At 53.5% G+C, this 21,062-nt stretch overlaps 1 protein-coding gene across 1 annotated transcript; it reads left to right on the forward strand.

The window, feature by feature from the left end:
- Positions 1–4,262: 4,262 nt before the first annotated feature.
- Amotl2 (angiomotin like 2) lies at positions 4,263–19,464 on the forward strand. The gene is made up of 10 exons (XM_055629845.1): positions 4,263–4,452; positions 6,686–7,460; positions 10,128–10,422; positions 11,250–11,394; positions 11,679–11,771; positions 14,678–14,973; positions 15,419–15,729; positions 16,157–16,371; positions 16,862–17,038; positions 17,732–19,464. The coding sequence occupies exons 2-10, from the start codon at positions 6,748–6,750 to the stop codon at positions 17,788–17,790; spliced, it is 2,304 nt and encodes a 767-aa protein (XP_055485820.1). The 5' UTR covers positions 4,263–4,452; positions 6,686–6,747; the 3' UTR covers positions 17,791–19,464.
- Positions 19,465–21,062: the final 1,598 nt, after the last annotated feature.

Raw genomic sequence — 21,062 nt, forward strand, 5'->3', positions numbered from 1 at the left:
GGGTCCATTCACATTCAAATCATCACAGTTGGAAATTCCTTTAGCTCCTACAGGGTCTCTCAGTGAGTGCCTGGTCACCTATATGAAATGTGGTGACCGGAACAGATACCTGGAAGGATGAACAGGTATCTGTGGCTGGGTATTTCCTAACCATCAGAGCGCCTTGTCTTAAAGGCTGTGTTCCTCTGAAGACCATGTGAAAGCCCAAGAGAGGCTGAGATGGGAGGAAAAGTCAAAAACACAACGTAAGCTATTAGAGTGCTTATTAAAAGGTCTGGGTGCTGGGAACAGTGGCATACCAGTTAATCCCAGTACTCAGCTCCCCGAGGCAGAAGTCAGTAGATCTCTGTGAATTTGAAGCCAGTTTAGACCAGCTGGAGCAACATGGTGAGACTGGTTTTGTTTGTTTGTTTGTTTGTTTGTTTTTGTTTTTATTTTACTCAGGGAGATATATCTATCCCTGAAGGAAACCTTGTCCCAAACGCTACCCTATCCCCAATACCCTACCCCAGACTCAAGATCCACTCTTGGAGCACGTACCCCAACAGCGGAGATGCCTAACACTAGGGGGCAGTCTTCCACCACACTGACTGTCCCCCCGACCACGCACCAGGAAAGGGAAAGGGGGACCCGTTTCTATAAAGGCTGAAAACCCAGGATCTCCCCATATTGGGTGCCGCCTCTTGTCAAAACTTAGAGGGCCGGCCCTCCAGGCATCAATGGCTCATCCACTAACTGAGTACTTAACCATTCTTAGTTTCACAGAAAAGGGAGGTGTCGGGCGCTCAATTAACCTGCCTTAGTGCGTTGGCCTGAAGGTGGCAGCTCTGGCCTCCCTTCCCCTTCCTCCGTGACAGCTATCTAGAGAAGAAACTGCAGTTTCTTCCTGGGTGTCAGCATCCATTAGATATGTCTTCCAGGAAGAACCAGGCTCATGGATGGTCTGGGCACTCGTGGACCCCCGGAGAAGGGGAAGGTAACAGAGCGGTGGCAAAGCTTCCCCGTCCTTACCATTTTCACGGATAACCTACTGCTGCGCCATCACTGTATGGAAGACCCACGGAGGATGGCCAGGGACTCAAGGAGTTCACACAGCCTGGAAAGTCTGGCTCCTTCGATTTCAGGAAAGCCCCTCAGTACCCTTCCCAGACAAGGAGCCTTAGTTCACAAACGCTCCATCTTTTGAGAGTTTAACGCGGAGGACACAGCCCCTTCCAAGAAAACCTACCTGAGACTGCTGGTCTGAGGCCTGGGAACAAGAGGAGGAGGAGGAGACAGGGATGAAAGGCTGAGCTTGGGGAATAAAATCGGCAAGTAGTGGTAGCAGGAGGGGTGGAAAGATGTGAGGGTGAGCAGAAGCTCTTCTGCCATCGGAACAGAGAAGGTCGGTATTTTCATCTCCCTGGCATTAACATCAACTCTCCTGTTGATTTGTTTTTCCTGTTCCCATAACCTGTCTAGTAGAGTGTCAAGGGAAACTGGGAAGAGGAATTTCACAACTAGCCGTTTTCCTTTGATGTCCCTGGAGCCAAGAGTCCCTCCTTCATCAATCAACCATTTGGGAAGTAAGGAAGACATTCTCTTCTTAGTTGCTCCGGGCAGGGGGCTCCACTGAGGATCTGCCCTCATATTGCAGCAGGGGGCTGGGAGATGCAGCTACCTGATCCAGATGAGGAGGGAGGAGGGTGTGGGTATCTGAACAATTTGCTGAACCCAGAACACACCTCTTTGGCAGCCCCACGCCTGTGAGCTGGGCTCTCCAGAGCAATGGCTTTCTCTGAGAACTGGGTCAGCTTTGCAGATTTCCTGGGCAAGGTTCCAAACCCAGCCAAGTCACAGAGTCATCAGGGAAGAATCATTACCTGCAGGGGGTTGGAGGGGGTAAGGGAGAGATGAAGGTGAGTTAGGAAGCCGCTGGCCCCCTACTTGAGTCTCTTTGGCCCTGTTCTCAGCAAAGACTGATATGCAAGAGGGCTGGCTAGCCCAGTGCCCACCTCTGAATATGCTCTGAGATGAAGCCCCCTTCTCTCACTCCAGCACTCTGCAGAGCCAGGTGTGGCTACCAGCTCAGGCAGATTCCACTGAGGCCCCAGGCCTGGCTGTGCCTGAGAGGCCCCACCCTCTGTCCTTCTTGCAAAGAAGAAAAAAATGTGTATAAATTCCACTTGGGAATCCCTCTCCCCACTCTGTCCCTCTGGGCTACCTACAGAAACTGACGTGCGACTTGTCTTGGTCTGAAGCAGGCTTGCCCACTCCCAAAATGTACCTCTGGACTCTAGCTGCCTTAGCCTGGCCCCTTTCCCCAACTATGTCAGGAATGCTTATTTGTCAAACGTCTTGTCCGGTGCCCCTTCAAGCACCAGTGAACCACAGGACTGCGCCACAGGGCCTTTCCCCTGGTTTTGTAACCCAGCACGTGTGCCGGCACCTACTCTCATGGGTGCCTCTCACCAAGGGTTTCCACGAATGCTGTCCATGATGTGAGGGCACCTGGGAACCTCTCCTATCGTCCTTGTCATAAGGCTCCCACCTACAGCAGCTGGGGGGGGGGGGAAGCAATGGTGTGCGGGCCACAGCTTCTCTTGGTAAGGTGGCCCTTAGCTTGGCACGTTTGTCATTTTCTCGTGTGCCTCAGACACAATCCGATTCTGAAACGCAATGTTTAGATTTCAAGTGAAACACATACACATCTTTTTTTGTTTTTTTTTACTTATCTTATATGTACAAATGTTTTTCTTTTTACTTATTTTATTATATACGTATGAATGTCTTGCTTCCATGTGTGTTCCAGCGCCACGCAGGCGCCTGGTACCATCATAGCTGTGAAAAGGCTGCCAGATCCCCTGGAACTGGAGTTACAGACGGCTGTGAGCCACCAGGTGGGTTCCTAGAAGCCTAAGGCACATCCTCGGAAAAGGCAGGGAGGGCTGTTGGCCATTTAGGACTCCACACTTTCAAAGCGGAGCTTTATGAAGAACTGGCCATGTCCCTGGCTATTGAGCTGGAAAGGTTTCTTGTCCCTGGTCCCCTCCCGGAAACTTGGGAACTGAGAGCGTCGTGCTGAGGGAAGCAGGGGAGGACCAGCCCATCCAACAGCGGAAATCAGCCCTGATTCTAGGTGGATGGCTCTGAGGAATGAATGCGACCTGGAGATCTTACCCGAGGAGGGAGGAGAAGGGGAGTCAAAGCGGCCTTGCTTGAGGAGTCTGGGGGGCCGGAAGGTAGAAGAATCCAAGAGACATACAGAGGAGAAGATTCCACGCCGAGGTAGAACAGCAGGAGCCAGAGAAAAGGACAGGAAAGAAGGTTGGCCGCGTGGAGGAGAGGTGGAAAAGATACTGGAATTGGGGACAGGTAGGAGAAAGCAGAGACTCTCTGGGCCTGCCCTGTCCGGTTAGGGAACCCGGATTCCGGTGACGAAGAAAAGAGACCAGGCTTCATCAGCTTCTTTCTGTGTGACCCTAGGTAAGTTGCTTAAACTCTCTGAGCCTCGGTTTCTTACTTGCCACAGAGATGATGAAAGAAGAACACCATCGGAGGGTGACTGGAATCAGATGGCCCAGGAAACAGCAAGAGGTGACCCGCCGCCGCGTGCTTGGCTTAAAGCGGAGCGGAGCCGGGGAGGAGTTGGACCCGATGCCCAGTGGAGGGTGGTTCATTTGGGTAGTGGGTCAAATCCACCAGATTTTCAGCCCAGATTCACACTTCCTGTAGAGGCAGGATCTGAAAGAGCTGGCGAAGGTGTTTGTAAACAATAAAAGTGCAATTCAAAGTTTGCCGCTGGGGGGTGAAATAGTAGGAGTTAGGAAAGAGGCCGCGCAGCTGCCGGCCAGGAATCTGTTCTCCTGCAGCACGGTCAAAGCTGGGCGTGTGTGGACTGCTTTGCTGCCCTCCCGCCATCTCCTTAACGGCAGAGACCCCTCCCGCAGCCACCAGAGGGGCGTGAGAGGCATATCCCTCGGTGGACGTAGGGATGACAGGTGAGAACCGGACGGGGACAGCGGTGGGGAGATCCTTGAGCCGAGTTGGTTAAGACACCCCCCAGCCCCCACCCCAAACAGCTAGGACGGCAAGACAAGGGGCAGGGAATGCGGTACGGTCGTCGGAGCCCAGGGTGGCAAGGGGACAAGGCTGAGGCCAGGCCAGCGGCCAGCCGCAGCGCCGCCTCCCGGGAGGAAGGCGGGGGCCGGGCCGGGGAGCGGGGAGGAGGCGGAGGGAGGAGGAGGGCGGCGCGCTGAGAGGTTATTTGTGGTTCGCTTTGATCCCGAGGGGGAACCTGAAACTCTCACATTCCTGGCATAGCAGCCGCCTCCAGCGCGGGCTGACCCAGGAGCTGCGCACTGGGGCGCGAGCGGGCAGAGCGCCGGCGCCACCGACGAGTGCGCACCTCCGTTGCAGACCGTGCCTAAGCCGAACCGGGTCTGCGCGCGCCGGCAGCCGCGGGCCGCAGCGGTAAGAAACGTGCCCCGGCGCCCCCGGCAAGCGCGGGGGGCCGGGGGGGGGGGGGGGGGGCGCTTCCCAGCGACACCCCGACATCGCGATTTAGCCCCGGCCTTATCTAGAAATAGGAACTGGGGTGGACAAGCCTTCCCCGGGAGCGGGGAAGGGGGGAGACGGTGCACCTTTTCGAGGACCGATCTTGGGTGTCTTATCTAGCCCGGGCTGCTCGCGCTTGGGTGGGTGGGGGGGGGGGGGGAGGACACGATTCTCCGACCCACTGGGGCTGAAGGAGAGAGAGAGAGGATCGGTGTTGGCGAGTGTGGGTATCGCGTCTGGGGCCAATGGAAAGCGGCTGCAGGCAAGGTCTTGGTGAATGCAGGGTCCCGGTAGCTGCCTTTGTCTAGATTGGGCATACAGGTGGCTTTTACCCTCACCAAGCTCCAGAATTCCTCTTTGTCTTCCTTGGAAAATCCTCTCCCGAGCCACGAACTGGCTCTCACTTAGAAAGAATGCAGCCTGCTGTCCAGTCCGGTGACGTCAGCGCTGGAGTATTTGGAAAACAAAGAGGGCTAGGGAGAGAGGCGGACCCGCGTTGCTTAAAGACCTCGCGGTTGCGGGTTGTGCTGGCCCAGGGCACTCGGGCAGCCACTGGTGCTAGTGGTCCTGCTCGGCCGGGGTGGGCGTCGCGGAACCCCGGCCTGGCTGACTTGGAATTGGTTCCTTTCGCTAGGGAGAGCCCAGGCCAAGGCCAGAGAACTTGTGTTTGCTTAGAAAGGCGGTTTTCAGAGTGCAGCGCGCCAGAGCAGCCCAGGTGCAACGCCCGGGTGAGGAAGCTGGCTTTTTAGTAACGGCTCAACCGTAGGTGTTTGGAAGATGGTGCATCTAGGGGATTAGATTGGGACTTGTTGTGCGATGAAAGGCCTCGGAAATGTTCCGTGCTCTGGGAGCCTGGCTAGCAGTTGGCGCGCCTGGAATCTGTCGGGAAGGCTCTGCATTCCTTCTAGCCGCTCCCGGATCCTCCGTAGCGAAGACAGTGATTAATTTGGGAAATGCTGTGTCTAAAAAGCTGCGTGTTTGGAACAGACTCCTGAAGTCTTACACATTATAGAGTGCAGTAGGGGGAGGCTTAGGTCCCAGGAAGCATGGGTGCCCTGGATGTCCTCAGGGCTCATTCCCTTACCCTCAGGTCTGCCAGCATACCATTCCCAAACTGAGGCAGGACACCGGGGCTACCATCGTGGCACAGAAGAGGGCCACGTCCCCCCCCCCCCGTTCCCGTCTTTCCCCTCATTTCGTTTCCCCATCAGTTGGCTCAGGTGGTTCTTACTAATGTCAACAGAAATGCAGAGGGACCGTCCCCTGTGTACCTAGGGTCCAGGGTTAAGGGCTTTTCTAAGTAGCAGGAGTGTGTGCCAAGAAAGGGGGGTGATCATAAAATCGAGGGTGTTTCGCTGGTTCCAATTGCTGCAAGCACCTCTCTGCCTCCTCACAAAACCATTGTCCTGTTGTTACCTTTCTAGCTGCGCTTTGCCAATTCACACGCAGCTTCTCCTGCCTGCTTGCCTTGCCGAATGACTACCAGGGTCATCCACGACAAGGAGACTCGGGTTTATTTTATTGGCAGCCTTTGAAGAAGCTGAGCCCAGGGTCAGGTTCCAGGAAGAGAAGTGGGGGTGGTGGTGGTGTTGTACTTACTACCTGTGGCTCAAGCATCCTTATCCTGAAGAGTCATTGGAGGTCATTTGCGGAGGGCTTATTTCTACTGGGCTGCATTCCTTCTTTACCACCTGCTGGGCAGAGAACTGCGCCCTATTCTGCTGAGTCGTTCAATTTGATGGTGGCCTGCTCGTGAGACTGTTTGGTGTCATGGCTGACTGCAGGGGACGGTGATCCCTATTAGAAAACCTTTTTGGTTTCTTCCTGAGGTATTTCTGTAGGATCGCTTAAGTCTCCATATATTGTCATTGTGATGATAAGCATTTGCCAAGGATTTATAGTTTCAACCCCAAGAGGGACACTGTGTGTATATGTATGTGTGTGTGTATGTATATATACATGTAAGTGGACAAACTGAGGATCAGAGACTCGGTAACCAAACAGTTAATACAAGGCCACATTGACACTTGCATGGGGGCCTGTGAAAAATCACCTGCCTATCCAACCTCCTCTTTCAACCATAGTGTTTTGGCAAGTGCCGCCTTCCTCCTATGTGCTTCCATTGATTGCTGTTCTTTCTGTGTCTTAGGTGCTCTGGGACCAGGTGCCTGCTGGCCATTGTCTAGGCAGGTGAGTGCAAGCCAGAGAAGCATGAGGACACTGGAAGACTCCTCAGGGACAGTCCTGCACCGCCTCATCCAGGAGCAGCTGCGCTACGGCAACCTGACAGAGACTCGCACACTGCTGGCCATCCAGCAGCAGGCCCTGCGGGGTGGGGCTGGGGCTGGGGGCACAGGGAGCCCCCAGGCCTCCCCGGAGATCGCAGCACCTGAGGACGGTCAGGTGCTACAGCAGGCCACCAGGCAGGAGCCCCAGGGGCAGGAGCATCAGGGCGGAGAGACCCACCCAGCAGAGAACAGGCTGTACCGGCTGTGCCCACAGCCCAGCAAGGGAGAAGAGCTACCCACCTATGAGGAGGCCAAAGCCCATTCACAGTACTATGCAGCGCAGCAGGCCGGGTCCCGAGATCCTAGAGGGGCGTCAGGAGGCAGCAGGCGACAGGATGAGGCTCTGCGGGAGCTGAGGCACGGCCACGTCCGCTCCCTGAGTGAACGGCTTCTGCAGTTATCCCTGGAAAGAAATGGTGCTCGAGTGCCCAGCCACATGAGCTCTTCCCACAGCTTCCCTCAGCTGGCCCGAAGCCAGCAGGGTCCCCAGCCCCGAGGACCCCCAGCTGAGGGTCCTGAGCCCCGTGGGCCCCCACCTCAGTACCCACACGCCGTAATGGCTCATGAGACCTCTGCCGTCACCGACCCAAGATACCGTCCCCGAAGCAGCCCACACTTCCAGCATGCGGAAGTCAGGTAACTAACAACCCCTCCCTGGATCTCTTCTGATTCAGTCTCCCAGGAGTCTCCCAACTGGCACAGTGCCAGCCCCACTGCTTCCCCACCAGCTCCTGGGGCTGTCTGATCTGTATCTGTTCTCCTCCTGTCTGAAAAGAGGGAGCTAGGGCCTGGAGGAGAGGGGGACTTAGCTGACCCAGTCGTGGTAGCACATAACCTGTAATCCTAACACTTCAGCAAGGAATCACAAGTTGACCGCCTGCCAGGGCTACGTAGCAAGACTGTCTAAAACAAAACAAAAAAATAAATAAAGAAAGAAACTGACATCATTGCTTTAACTCAAAATACAGCTGGCATTGTCTATAGCATTCAAGTAAGTAGTTCTCCCAGGGGATGTGAACAGGGTTTAAGGGTGAGAGGTTTTTATTGTTTTGTTTTGTTTTTAGAAAGAACTAAGGAAAGACAATAGGAATCATTCCCAAACTGCTCCCAAGTCAAGTAGGCCAAAGGTGGGACTTCCTGAAGGCTTTTTAAGAAAAGTGGACATTGCTGTTGTCATTTGGAAGTGCTGCTAATGAGGCTGGAAGAACTAGGTGGTCACTTAAGCCACTCAACCTGTCACTGTTGCCTTGTCTACCAGTTGATTACTTATTATGTTTTCCCTTGTACTTTCATCTTGAGAGGATTCTAGGCCTAGATGAGCCTTTTTTTTTTTTTTTTTTTTTTTTTTTTTCTTGTTGGACCAGGGCAGTGACTTGGTTTGCCTGAGTATGAAGTCTTAGTGTGAATGTATTGCAGGGGTGGGTGATGTCATGGACTCTTTAAAAGGGAGGTACAGCACAATAACCAGCCTTAGAGAATGGGTTATAAGGGCTAGGATAGACGCACGGAACCCAGTGAGTGCAATCAGGAAGCTAGATCATTGCAAGGTTCCTAGAAATGAGGGGGCTGCCTTAGTCATCGTAATTGAGCACTGAACCTTTCCCAGGGAAACAGGCTTCTTGGAGCCCCCACCTGGAGGACCCAAGAATTTGCACACTCTCTGGGTCGAAGGTCAAAGTCTGGCTCACTTCATGCTTGCTGAATCTTTGTCATTCGATTTCCCACTAATTGGTTTTTCTTTACTCTGGACAAGAGTGGTGTCCCTGGTCTGGAGGGACCAGGGGATGGAGCCTCGTGGGTATACTCTGCCTGCACACCCCAAGACATCCACCTTATCTCCCTTCTCAGGGCTGGTCCGGAAGAGTTTCTTCTTTTGGACCAGCCCTATTGAACCCTGCCAGGAAAAGATAATATCCAGGCAAGGAAGTGGACTGTTTGCAGGAGAACAAAAAGATGGGGAGGAGGGGAGTGGGAAATGGAAGAACCAGGAGCAGGGAAAGCAAGCGTGAAAGGAAAGGAGTAGCCATTCTTACTTGGGGCTAAATCATTCTCAAAGAATGTCAATCCTGTCTGTCTGGCCGGTGGGGGTAGGAGGTAGAGGGAAAACTACACTATTCTAAGGCCACCCTGAGTGGGACCACACTTAACAGCAAGGGAGAGTTTAGTCAGTCCAGCGGCAGCCCCCTGCCCTGCTCTCCCTGGAGCTGATGGTAGAACAACACAATGGAGGCCTTTCCTCAGATGAGGAATAGTTGTTCGGGACTGAGTCAAGGGTTCAAAAGCCACAGGTTGTAGGAGTGATCTTGAACACTGGGGATGGGGGAAGGAGTTTGATAGACTCTTCTCTAGGATTTAGGGAATTCTTAGTACAGAGGAGAGGACAGCTGTGACACTTGGAATCACAAGGGCCTTCTGACTACCCATGATGCCTCACTCTGCTCTCTTGACATAGAGCCCAAGGATGTGTTACACCTATGCCAGAGGCCAGTAGAACACGGTCTTGAGCACCGCTGCTGAGCTAATCCAGAGGTGGCCTCTTGTTTTTTATAAACTGAGGTGCCTGCCAGTGGAGACAGGTGCTAGACAGTCATAGGTGTGTCCGTCATCTGCCTGCCATTCTGTCAGACCTCACTTTCGTGACCAGAGACCCTTTTGATTTAGCAAAGATGACACTGGGCAGCCAAGGCACTGATTGGTTGAAGGCCCAGCAGCTGGGGCTGAAATCTGCACCCCTGTTTCTCAGGCTGAACTCAGGCTCTTCCCCTGGCACCTGCTAACCTTCCCCAACCCCCACTCTAATCTCAGCTGGGGTCTTTGAAAAGAATTTCACTAGTTAGTGGACCTGAAATGGTAAAACTCAAGTGAGCTCCTTTAGCTGACTTGACCTACCTGCCAGAATCTAGCCACTGGTTAAGTGGCCCCCTGGGGCCTGGGAAGCTGCATGGCTCCCATCCCAAAAGAACTTTCTTTCGATTCAAAAGGTCAAGGTTGCATTTCTAAAGATAACTTATTTAAGCCGTACTTCCTTAGGAAGGCCCAGGGTTACTTGGGCTGATCCCTGAGGCCTTGGTAACTGTGGGGCAGCTGTGAACAGAACAAACATCTGGATACAACGCAGTGGCACCTCACACCTGTCCTGCGCTCTGTCTCAAGCAGATACCTTGTGACATAAGCCCTCTCCACTGGTGGCTGCCTAACACTGGGGGTTTGTGGGGAGGGAGGGGCTCAGTCATTGACAATAATAGCCTCTGTGTATGTGAGAGAGAGAGGGACTCGGTCTCTGAGCTTCCGCCTCTTTTCCAGGATCCTGCAGGCCCAGGTACCGCCGGTGTTCCTTCAGCAGCAGCAATACCAGTACCTGCAGCAGCCCCAGGAGCACTCCGCACCCCTCCATCCGGCTGCTCTAGGCCATGGTCCCCCAAGCTCCTTCAGCCCACCTGCAGTGGAGGGACCACCAAGTGCCCAGGCCACCTCGGGCAGCGCCCACCTGGCCCAGGTGGAGAGTGTACTAAGGGAGAACGCCAGGCTGCAGCGGGACAACGAGAGGCTGCAGAGAGAGCTGGAGAGCACTGCCGAGAAGGCCAGCCGAATAGAAAAGGTGGGGGCTCCCAGGGCACTCCTCGGGGGTGGCCAGTGCGGAGGGAGGTCGGGGAGCAGGAAAGCCTATCAGGCTGCCTATCTTTCCCCCCTGCCCCCACCACACACACCCCCCAAGCTGACTCCAGACAGCTGAGGAACAGCCGAGAGGCTTGCCCTGGTGTGTTGAGCAGTTGCTGGCCAGTGGTGGTTAGAAAGAACTCATTCACTAGCTCTCTGCACACTTGTACCCTCGCCCTGCACAGCCCCCCCCCCCCCGCCTTTGGACACCTCCCACAGAGAATCCTTTGTGCACCCACACAACAGCCAGTCTGTTCCAGGCCAGCCCTGGCCAAAGAGAAAGCCCCTCCTCTTAGTGAAAAGAAAAAGGCATAGCAAGCCAGCTAGGAGCACGTGTAAGACCTGTGGCTTCCAAGTGGGAGGGGCAGCCACATGGTCTGGGTGGAGGCAGCTCAGGCTGGGGTCTGGCGCCACCCCCCTCCCTTCCTCCGGGAAGCCTGGCCAGTTGTGTACTAAGGTTCCGCTTTAGCAATACCCTCAGGCCTTCCAGTACTGTATATGTACAATGTTCCCGAGAGGCTGAACCACCTATGCGCATCCCCTGGTCCTTTGCCAGACGATGCCAGGCAGACATGAAGTGCTGCTTGTAAACAGTGGGCACGGGCAGGCTGTGGGTAGGCCCCTTGAAGAACATCTAGCCCAGGTTCCAGGCAGCAGCCAGTCCTTCCTCGGGAACAGCTGTCGTGGCAGTCTGGCCCACCTGCGAGGTTGCAGGCCTCGCTCCCTGGGACTCTTCCTGTCATTCACTTTGTTGTCTGTCTTCTACAGCTGGAAAATGAAATTCAGCGTCTCTCTGAGGCCCACGAGAGCCTGATGAGGACCTCTTCCAAGCGTGAGGCCCTGGAGAAGACTATGAGGAACAAGATGGACAGTGAGATGAGGCGGTTGCAGGACTTCAACCGCGATCTTCGAGGTGAGAAACAGGCGTGTGGGTCGGGGAGTTGAGAGGGCACCAGCAGGACTTTGGGGGGGGGGCTCTGTTTTAGGGAGTGCAGGGGGGGATTCAGAATCTCTGATCTGTGCTGAATAGGCCCTCACTAATTAATCCCCATCGTTGGGCCCTGATCTGAGCCGGAACGTCCCTCTTAGCCCATCCCCAGTGTGGGGGGTGCAGGCTTCCAGTTAGGACCCCAGGGTGAACCCCAGGTTGGTAGCATCCCGTGATACTGAAACATCTTTTCTCCTTATTTGAAACAGAGAGATTGGAATCTGCAAACCGCCACCTGGCAAGCAAGACACAGGAAGCCCAGGCGGGCAGTCAGGACATGGTGGCTAAGCTGCTTGCTCAGAGTGAGTAGGGGACCTGCTCAGAAACCTGGCTGAGTGTACTGGCAATAAGACCACTATAACACACGCACACTCCACTCCCCTGGAGATTTACCTCGCTTTCTTACAGAGTAGTACTTCAGGGACAGGTTCACTGAATGGCTGCTGTGGGAAGGGTTGATTTTTTTTTTTTTTTTTTTTTTTTTTCAAAGATGAATAGGGACTAAGAGACAGTGATTGGCTGAGCAGTATTGACCCTCAGTGCAGCACTGGTCTGTCCTACAAGGAAGCCATGACAGCTCTGGCAATAGTTAAATGGAGGCCAGTGGGGAATCTTCAGCATTTCCTAGGAATTCCAAGGCAGCAGGAAGGCTGGGAATATAGGAAGCTGCAGAGCACGATCCAACTGGTGGAGGATCCTGGGATAGTCACAGATGGGTTTAGTCAACAGTCTAGAGGAGGCATTCAGAAAATTTCTCCTTAAACAGGGAGGTCTAGGGATCCTGGAGGCTTTATAGACAGATCCATTTGCTCCTTCCTTAGTGGAACTGAGCTAAGCACCCGGCCAGTGTTGGGCAGAGGGTGGGAATTCACACAGAAAATGGCAGGGAGGTGAGATAAGCTTAGGGCAGGAGCAGGTTCCCACAGATTCAAAGGAAAAGGTGTTCATGATCCCTTAGATTGGTGATTAGGAAGCCCCTGGTGGCCTGGGGAAAATCCGTGGGAACAGCAGAAGCATGGCTCCAGTGGACAAGGTATCAGAAACTGAGGGGGAATGGCAGACTTGTAAGTAAGAAGGCTTTTAGGAAGGAAATGTATGAGGGTATTTTGTTAAGGGGAAGATGGCTTCTGGCTGGCAGTGCACCCATCTTCCTTCAAGGACTTAGAACTAGAGTGCTCGGAGTGCTTACCAATAAGCCTTTGGCAGAAAATGGGTTCAGATTGGGCAAGACTTGGACTATCCACTACTACCTTTCAAAATGAAGTGACAGTGGTTAAAGGTCTCTGGAACAGAGGTGAAGGGGAAGGAGGTGTGTCCCCCAGGAGTTGCCCTTGGAAGTCTGCAGAAGACCTACTGCTGGGGAAGATAGATTGGGGGTGGTCTGGTGGGAAGGGTGGCTTTTGGGCCCAGGCTCTGGCAAAGAAAGGAAGTCTTAGGAGGGTTTCTGGAAGCCTGCAGAGGGGGAGGGGGGGCAGAAGCAGCCGGGAGGCGTTTCCGCTCCCCGGGGAGCGAGCTAGCGCCAGGCTGTTCTTGGCTTCTTGCTGGAGCCATTAATCTCGCAGCCGCGGGTGACCTGGATGCCTGGCATTCCAGAGCCGCTGGGCTGTTCCGCTCCCGGCCCGTCCCCAGTGGCGCCCTTCGGCCCCGGCGGCGCCCAGCCCGGCTTTGGAAGGAGAGAGGGTGAACACAAAGGGAGGCTGGGACCTGAATGTGGGAGCCTGCTAAGCAGGCTTAGGCCCCCCTTTCCCCAAGGTGTCTTAAAGGTTGTGCATGCAAAAACCTGGATCCCCAGGCCCAGTTCTTTTTTTCCTGTGATAGGCATTCTAAAGGTCGGAGGTTGACCCTTTTTTGTAGAGGGTACACGATCCTCCTCCTCCCCGCCCCCAAGCACAAGCCCCGCCCCCTTCTGAAAGTCATAGCAGCCTCCAACTCTGCCTGTATTGTCTGTTTGGGGCCTTCAGGTGCTCACTGTGAGGCCTGCCTCCTGGCCCTGCCCCTTTTTGATAGGTGTCAGTTGTGGACTGAGATAGAGGTCTCTATTCCTAGTACTGCTAGCTCTGGAGTGAGGCCTGGGTGTTACTCAGACACTAGGCTCTGTGAACCCACCTGAGAAAGGATGGTGTTTCTGAGTCCAAACCTGGCTTCCTCCCTCCACCCCACTCACCAATTGGTAAGCCAGCTGAGTATGAACAGTCAAATTAAAGTGGTATTGAATGGCCCGGTCTTTTCCAAGAGCTCGGTAGCCAAATGTTACTTGCTAGTTACTATTTTGGGTAACGTAGAACAGTCTGCTGTAGTCAGATCCCACTGTTGAAGATATATTCCACAATCCTGTCCCCTGTCTGTTCTCCTGAGAAACAAGCAGCCACTCTTGATTGACCATCCTGAGACTCCCAAAGGGCAAGTGCTTCAAAGGTGGATCATAGGCCTAGAACACCACTTAGAGAAGTTCATGTTCTTGCCTTGGCCCGGCCAGGTGGAGAGGCTCCTCCGATCAATTAGCAGCATGGTCAGGGGTAGCTGGAATCTTGGACACGGGTCTTTGGACCAACATCATTTTCATTGTGCTGCATGGTTTGAATTCTCTTAATGAGCCTGCACGTGGGTCCCCAGACCATGGCAGGAAAGCGGTGCTGAACAGGACAGGCTCCAGTCTGCGGGCGACACTCCAGAGCCCACTTTGGCAGACCCGTAGGGTGCAAGGGCGGCATGCCCAGCCAGGTAGCTAGAGTTTCTCAGTCAGCCATTTGGTTCCTGTAAACCAGGAGCCTCGAATCCTACCTGGGAGATTGAATGGGATAAGATGTGAACAGTGCCTGCCCACTTATTCCTGCTTGAACAAAGACCTTGTTACAGTACCCCAACCTATAAAAGGTTGGCACAATTCCTGCCTGACCAGTCTAGTCATCATGAAGCTTAAAAAAAAAAACAAAAAAAAAAAAAACTGTGAATATGTTTCGGTGATGGCCAACCCTGGCACAGTTTGAGCAGTGTCCAGCTGCGAGGCCAATTTAGCTTAGTTGTTAGCAGCATGGGTCACAAAGTTCAGGCTCTGCTGTTTCCTTTTAACCCGCATCTTGTCGAAATACAACACATAACACCCAGGAATTTCCGGAGGATAGAGCAGTTGTCAGCACGGAGCCCAGTAGTGGGTAAGGGATGGCTGGCCGTTGTCGCTGACCTCTCGTCCATAATGTCTCCCCGACAGGCTACGAGCAGCAGCAAGAGCAGGAGAAGCGGGAGCGGGAGATGGCGCTGCTGCGTGGTGCCATCGAGGACCAGCGGCGACGTGCGGAGCTGCTGGAGCAGGCGCTGGGCAATGCACAGAGCCGCGCTGCCCGGGCTGAAGAGGAGCTGCGCAAGAAGCAGGCCTACGTGGAGAAAGTGGAGCGGCTGCAGCAGGCACTGGGGCAGCTGCAGGCCGCCTGTGAAAAGCGGGAGCAGCTGGAGCTGCGCCTGCGCACGCGCCTGGAGCAGGAACTCAAAGCCCTGCGTGCTCAGCAGGTGAGCCGGAAGACCTGTGCGGCTGGCAGAGCTGGGCAGTCCAGGGGATCCCCGATCTCTATAGTCTCTGTCCACCTGGAAAGATGATTGCCCCAGGTCCCCCTTGGCCGCTTTGTCCCTCTCAGCCACCTTGTACAGGAAAAGGTCTGCTGGGAGCCCTACCTTGGCAGTAACAGAAATTTGGTAGCAGATAGTAGTCAGTAATGATGTTCTTGCAAGACTGGACCACTCTCCTCTGTCTTACCAGGATAGGAAGGGATGTGTCTGAGCCCGGAGCCTGTGCTTGGATATAAACGTCTCTTGTGTTTTCAAACCAGACAGAGCTCCGTCTTACTCGCCCCGATGTGACTAGCATTAGCATTCCCACTTCGGAGAACTACTTTTCAGTCATATGTCCCCCACAGCCCAGCCTTTACCCTTGACCGAGATATTCTTTGCTCTCCAGAGACAGGCCGGCACCCTCCCTGCTGGTGGTGGCAGCAACGGTGGATCCACTGAGCTCAGTGCCCTGCGACTGTCAGAGCAACTGCGGGAGAAGGAAGAACAGATCCTGGCTCTGGAGGCCGACATGACCAAGTGGGAGCAAAAATACCTGGAGGAACGGGCCATGAGGCAGTTTGCCATGGACGCGGCTGCCACCGCGGCCGCCCAGCGGGACACCACCCTCATCAGGCACTCGCCCCAGTCTTCGCCCAGCAGCAGTTTCAATGAGGGCCTGCTGGCGGGCAACCACAGGCACCAGGAGATGGAGAGCAGGTACTATAGGGTTAGGCAGGGGCAGCCGGGGTTGGGGCATGAGATGATGGTATCCAGTCTCTGTCCAGTCCCCTCATCGCTGGTAAACAGAACCCCACCCACAACCACTCAGTATGTTTGGCATTCCAGAAATTATAAACAGTTGTTTCCCTAGTGAGTCCCTAGTGTGCATAGGCTGGAGGTGGGAATTACTGTCCAAGCTCCAGCCACTGTTCCTTCTGTGTAAGGGGTCTTCAAGCCTGCTACTGGCACTAGGACCTGAGTGGGCTCAGAGGACATCAATTACAGAGCATCAGTACTGTCCCTCAAAAGGGTCCTCCCTGCCTCAGAGAGGGATGGTTGTGTCGGTTTCTCCCGGCTTCTGTGAGGTGGGGAAAATGAAGGAGCTGAGTCTGTCAGTCTGACCATGTGGCCTCCTCCCCTACAGGTTGAAGGTGCTCCATGCGCAGATCTTGGAGAAGGATGCGGTGATCAAGGTCCTTCAGCAGCGCTCCAGGAGAGACCCTGGCAAAGCCACCCAGGGCACCCTGCGGCCCGCCAAATCCGTGCCATCTATCTTCGCGGCTGCAGTGGGGACTCAGGGCTGGCAAGGGCTGTCATCCAGCGAGCGGCAAACTGATACACCTGCCAGGCTGACAGTTGGTACGAGGAGGCTTGCGGTGGGGTAGAGAGGAGTAGGAACTTTTGAATACACAGTACCAGACTCTCAGGATACATACAGGACCACTGAAACCAGGGCTTCCTGACCCATCTGCTGGGGGACCTGGCTTAGCCTTTGGCTCCCACAACCCTGAAGCCCACAGGGGTTCCTGCTAGTGCAAAGTGCATGCTGCCCCCCCGCCCCCCCCCTCCCCGGCTGCTTACAGATAGATCTAAGGCAAGGTGCTGTGGTTCCTGAGCCTGAGCTAATCCTAAGAAATCCTAGATTCAGCCACAAAGAAGGGGGACACAACACTGACCCAACCTAACCTGACTCCGCTTGTTCCCACTTCAGAAGAGGGGCCTTTTATTTGACTAGACATCTTGCAAATTAGGAGCTACGCAGTTCACTTGAGTTTGCCTGGGATGCCCTTTATCGGGTCCTCATCTCCTACCTCGGTCCATATTCATCAGTGCCCTTTCATTCCTACAGACCATGTACCAGCAGAGGAGCCCCTGGCCACAGCCCCTCTCCCTGCCCACACCAAGCATGGGAGCAGAGATGGGAGTACCCAGACTGACGGCCCCGCAGACAGCACCTCTGCCTGCCTGGCCTCAGAACCTGACAGCCTCCTCGGGTGCAGCAGTAGCCAGAGGACAGCCTCTCTGGGTAAGCACCCCACTTCCCCTGGCCTGTGTGTTAGACGGGGGAGGAGGGGAAGTCCATTTCCCCCAAACTCCTCCACCATGGGAAACTCCCACAGTGTGAACTGAGGGTTGCTGGAGGCGAAGGTCTGTCTCGATGGGAGAGAGACCCGTAATTCAGAAAGCAGGCAAGCCACCAGGAAGCACTGTACCTCCCCCGGAGTTTTCCTCACATCGCCTCCTGCCAGACCAAACAAATACCTAAGATACTTGGGTGCTCAGTAAGTGACCCTGATGGTGATCTTGGGTTGGGAAGCTATTTGGAAGAGCCCAGAAAGGAGAGACTCTAGAGGAAGTCTTTTTCTACTCTGATTTCACATTCACCCTTGCATAGCTGCCTGTGTGTGCCCCATGATCTCAGAAAACCACAGGCATGACAAGAATGCCCAGCCAGCTTCTAACCCTGGGGCACCCCTCCACTGATCACTCTAGCCAGTTCAGACTCTAAACACAGGCATACTGACTTCCTCGGCGGTCTAGGCCCCAGCTGAGGGGAAGGAGCATGGCATTGTGCTTAGTTGAGGAAGTGAAGAGGAACCAGCTTAGGGGAGGGAATCTGATGAATTCAGAAAGCTCCTGTCTTTGAAATGTGGTAGGAGCCGAAAAGAACGAGTGGCTAAGACTCACAGCAAAGACTTGTCTTCTTGTGTTTCTCCAGACTCTGTAACTTCAACCAGAGTCCAGGATCTGTCAGACATGGTGGAAATACTGATCTGAAGGAAGGAGGAAGCGCCTTGGGGACCCTGAAACCTGGCCTCTCCCTGGCATTCCTGTGGTCATTTTCAAACGTTGCACCTCCAGCCATTGATGTTGTGGTGCGCGAAGCTCAGAGGAGCGCAACAGGGGAGCTAGAAAAGTCTGCACCCCCGGAAGACTGCTTCTTGGCCCATATTCCTCCTGTGCCCATGAGGAAAGTAGAGCCAGACTTCCCCTGCTGCAGGAGGTCTGTGCTGGAGCAGAAAGGAGCTGAGCCCCCTCCATCCTGCCAGTTTGTATTCAGGCACGAAGGGAAAGGAGAGCGGATTCTGATTCCCAAGGATGGCCGGGTACCAACTGCTGGTCTGCTGGGATAATCAGGCCTGCCATGGCGTTCTATGGCTAAGCATGGCCCCAGCCAACCCCATCTGCTCTTCAGTTCCTCACTGCCTCCTTTAGATCAGTAAGACTTGAATCCCTCGCTTGGAGTAGGTTAGAGGCCATTTGAGGGGCCTGCAGAACAGTGTGTCTTGTATATAATTCTCTTTCCTTGGGAACAGAAGGCTGACTACGCATGCTGGTTCAGATTCTCCTGCCAGGCCTGTGCTGCCTGCCCCTGCTGCCACGGTTCCTGAAACATCTGACAGGTCTGCCAGGCGTCCTCTGCCTCCAGTTCTTGGCCGTGGATTTTGATACTGGTTGCCTTTCCTCCATTTTAAATCCCTGTGTTCAACGCCCATGGGACTCTCGTCACCAGCCTTTTAGAATGACTCTACAGCTCCTGTCCCTGGGACGTCCTGTCGGTTTGGCTATAAACTGAGCCAGATGTGATGAGCCACCACGAACGGACATCTGTCATGCCCAGCGCCAGGTTCTCTTGGAAGAAACTGGACACGAAGTTGTTCTCAGAAATGTGTGTTAGTTCCCACCCGCAGGGACTGGGAGAGGGAGCTATGCTGTTTGAAAACTAATCAGTGAGCTTGAAAGACTTGATTCAGAGAATTTCCTCACTATGGTGCCCCCATCACCAAATGGCACCCATGAGGCTGGCTCCTCAAGCTTTGGTGCCCCAGCCCAGAAGCAGGGCCAGCTACTTGGAACTGGGTGAAGTCCACCGCATGGCAGCCTACCAGCAGCAGTAACTTTTGACTTCTGGTCTTAAAGCAACCCCCACTCGGCTCAAAAAGCTGATGGGTGGATTTCAGCTCTTTTGTGTTTTCTCCTTTGGTTGTTTTGTTTGTTTTTCTTTCACTGTTTTGAAGTTCTCTTTGTTGTTTCATTCCCATGGTTCTCTGAGTTTCCTTTTTAAACATTTGCATTTGCTGGGCAATTGCATATTTTTTTTTTAATTTCCCTTCCCCTGTGTAAAGCTGAAAAATGCATCTGGTTCATGTGCATTGTTTACAAAGATAAAGGTTTAAAAAAGAGGGGGAAAAGGCAAAAAAAAATATCGTGAAAGGAAAAAAAAACAACTTAATATATTTTGGATTAATATTTGGTATTTCTTTTAAAGTATTTTTTGTGCTGTGAACGTGAACATTTTCTGCCAAAGACCATGACGTGTGTCTGTGTGTTTAAGTTATCATGAATATTTAAAGTGTAAACATGGCTGTTTTGTTACGCCACCCTGTACCAGGATTGCTGCTGCATTCCACCAGGTATGACAGTATTTTAATAAAAAAAAGCTTATAAGGAGAGGTGTTTATCTGTCTGTTCATCCATCGTTTATGTCCAAGTCTGCGTTTACCTCGGCCTCCCTAAAGGTGGGTCTACAGGGGTGTGCCACCACCTCCAGCTACATGACAGGGGAGAGAGGGTGAAGATTTTGAAGGGTCACCCATGTCCACTCTCTTCAAGGACATGTGACCAGTCCTACTAGAGGTTTTGTGAAGTGGTGTTAAAGACGAGTGTAAATGACATGGCTGCCCTTGCCTCCACGTGCATGCCACTTTCACAGAGACCATCTGTGAGGTAGTGTTAGTGTTTATTTAAAGATGATGACACATACACAACACATCTGATAGGAAAGAGTTTATTGGGTGGAGGTGGAAAGACATAATGGGACCCTCCAGGAGAGAAACAAGCAGAAAAAATGCAAGAGAGGAGAGAACAGAGAGTTAGCAGGTGGGAGTGGCAGACCCCTTTTATCTGAAGCACCTGAGCCCCAGGTCATGTCCTAGGACCTATGTCAGTACCCTAAGGGCAGGCCAGTTGAATTGCCTGCACAACCTAACAGGTAGGGAGGGTGTAGCAGATTGGAATGGACAGTTCCCCAGTAACTGTCTAACCAATTTTGATTTTGGTTGCTGCACAGTAGTGAATACAAAGGTGCCAATACATTACCCACTCTAGCCTCTCATTCAGCACACAACCTCCTTGTTAAAGGATCAGGTACCACGTTGATCCTCCAACCGTACATGTGCAGAGTATGTTCAAGAGTGTGACAAGATCTTGGGTATCTCTTTTGCCTCCTTTTGATTCCATAACCATCCTTCCCAATGTTCACAAAGCATAATTTTCCAACTCAAAAAAAAAAAAAAAAAAGGGAAAGCACCTCTTAATCTTGGCATTGACTCCCCATTCAGAAAGCAGGGGGCCGTAAGGCTGACCACGAGGCAGCAGGCCACCAGATGGGCCATAGGGCATATGACAAAGGGTTCACCTGTGACCACAAGTGAAGAGTCTTCAGGGCAGGTGTAGGGACTCAACAACCAAGTTGAGGAATGACCAAGCTGGGCTTCTCAAAGGGATAGCTTGTGGCCAACCTGCTTGCCCTAAGAATGGAGCAGGTAGGAGAATGCAGGGCACGCAAAGACTTTCCCAGCAACCCTGCAAATGAACCCTGCTGTCTGCCTTCTGTGGGATCTAGTCTATAGTCACCTTTATATTTTCTTCCTGTTGACCAAAAGGAGGAAGCAATGAATCCCAAAGTGGCCAGCATCGCCATACATGTATGCGTGTATGTGTCTGGCCATGTGTCCCAGAGAAAGGTGTGCGAGCAGCAGTATTTTCTGTTTTGTACCCCTTTGTGGCCACATGTGCTCCCTTGTAAGTCACCTCGGGAAGGGACCGAACGGGTTGTTCAGGGCACACTGCAATCCACCCCAGGTGAGCCCTGGAAACGGAGAAGCTGCAGATGGTGGAAGGTTGGAGAGGCTCTGAGGACAGAGGTATTTGCCCCGGGTGCACACCTGCAAAGGGGTGGGGCCCTGTGCTAGAACCTGGGTGGCTCTGCTAGGCCCTTTAAAAACCAAATTGATCTCAGGGGACAACCTCACCTGAGCCCTAACCTT

This window comes from Psammomys obesus, unplaced genomic scaffold (assembly GCF_907164565.1).
Source record: "Psammomys obesus unplaced genomic scaffold, mPsaObe1.curated_primary_1811, whole genome shotgun sequence".
NCBI lineage: Eukaryota > Metazoa > Chordata > Mammalia > Rodentia > Muridae > Psammomys > Psammomys obesus.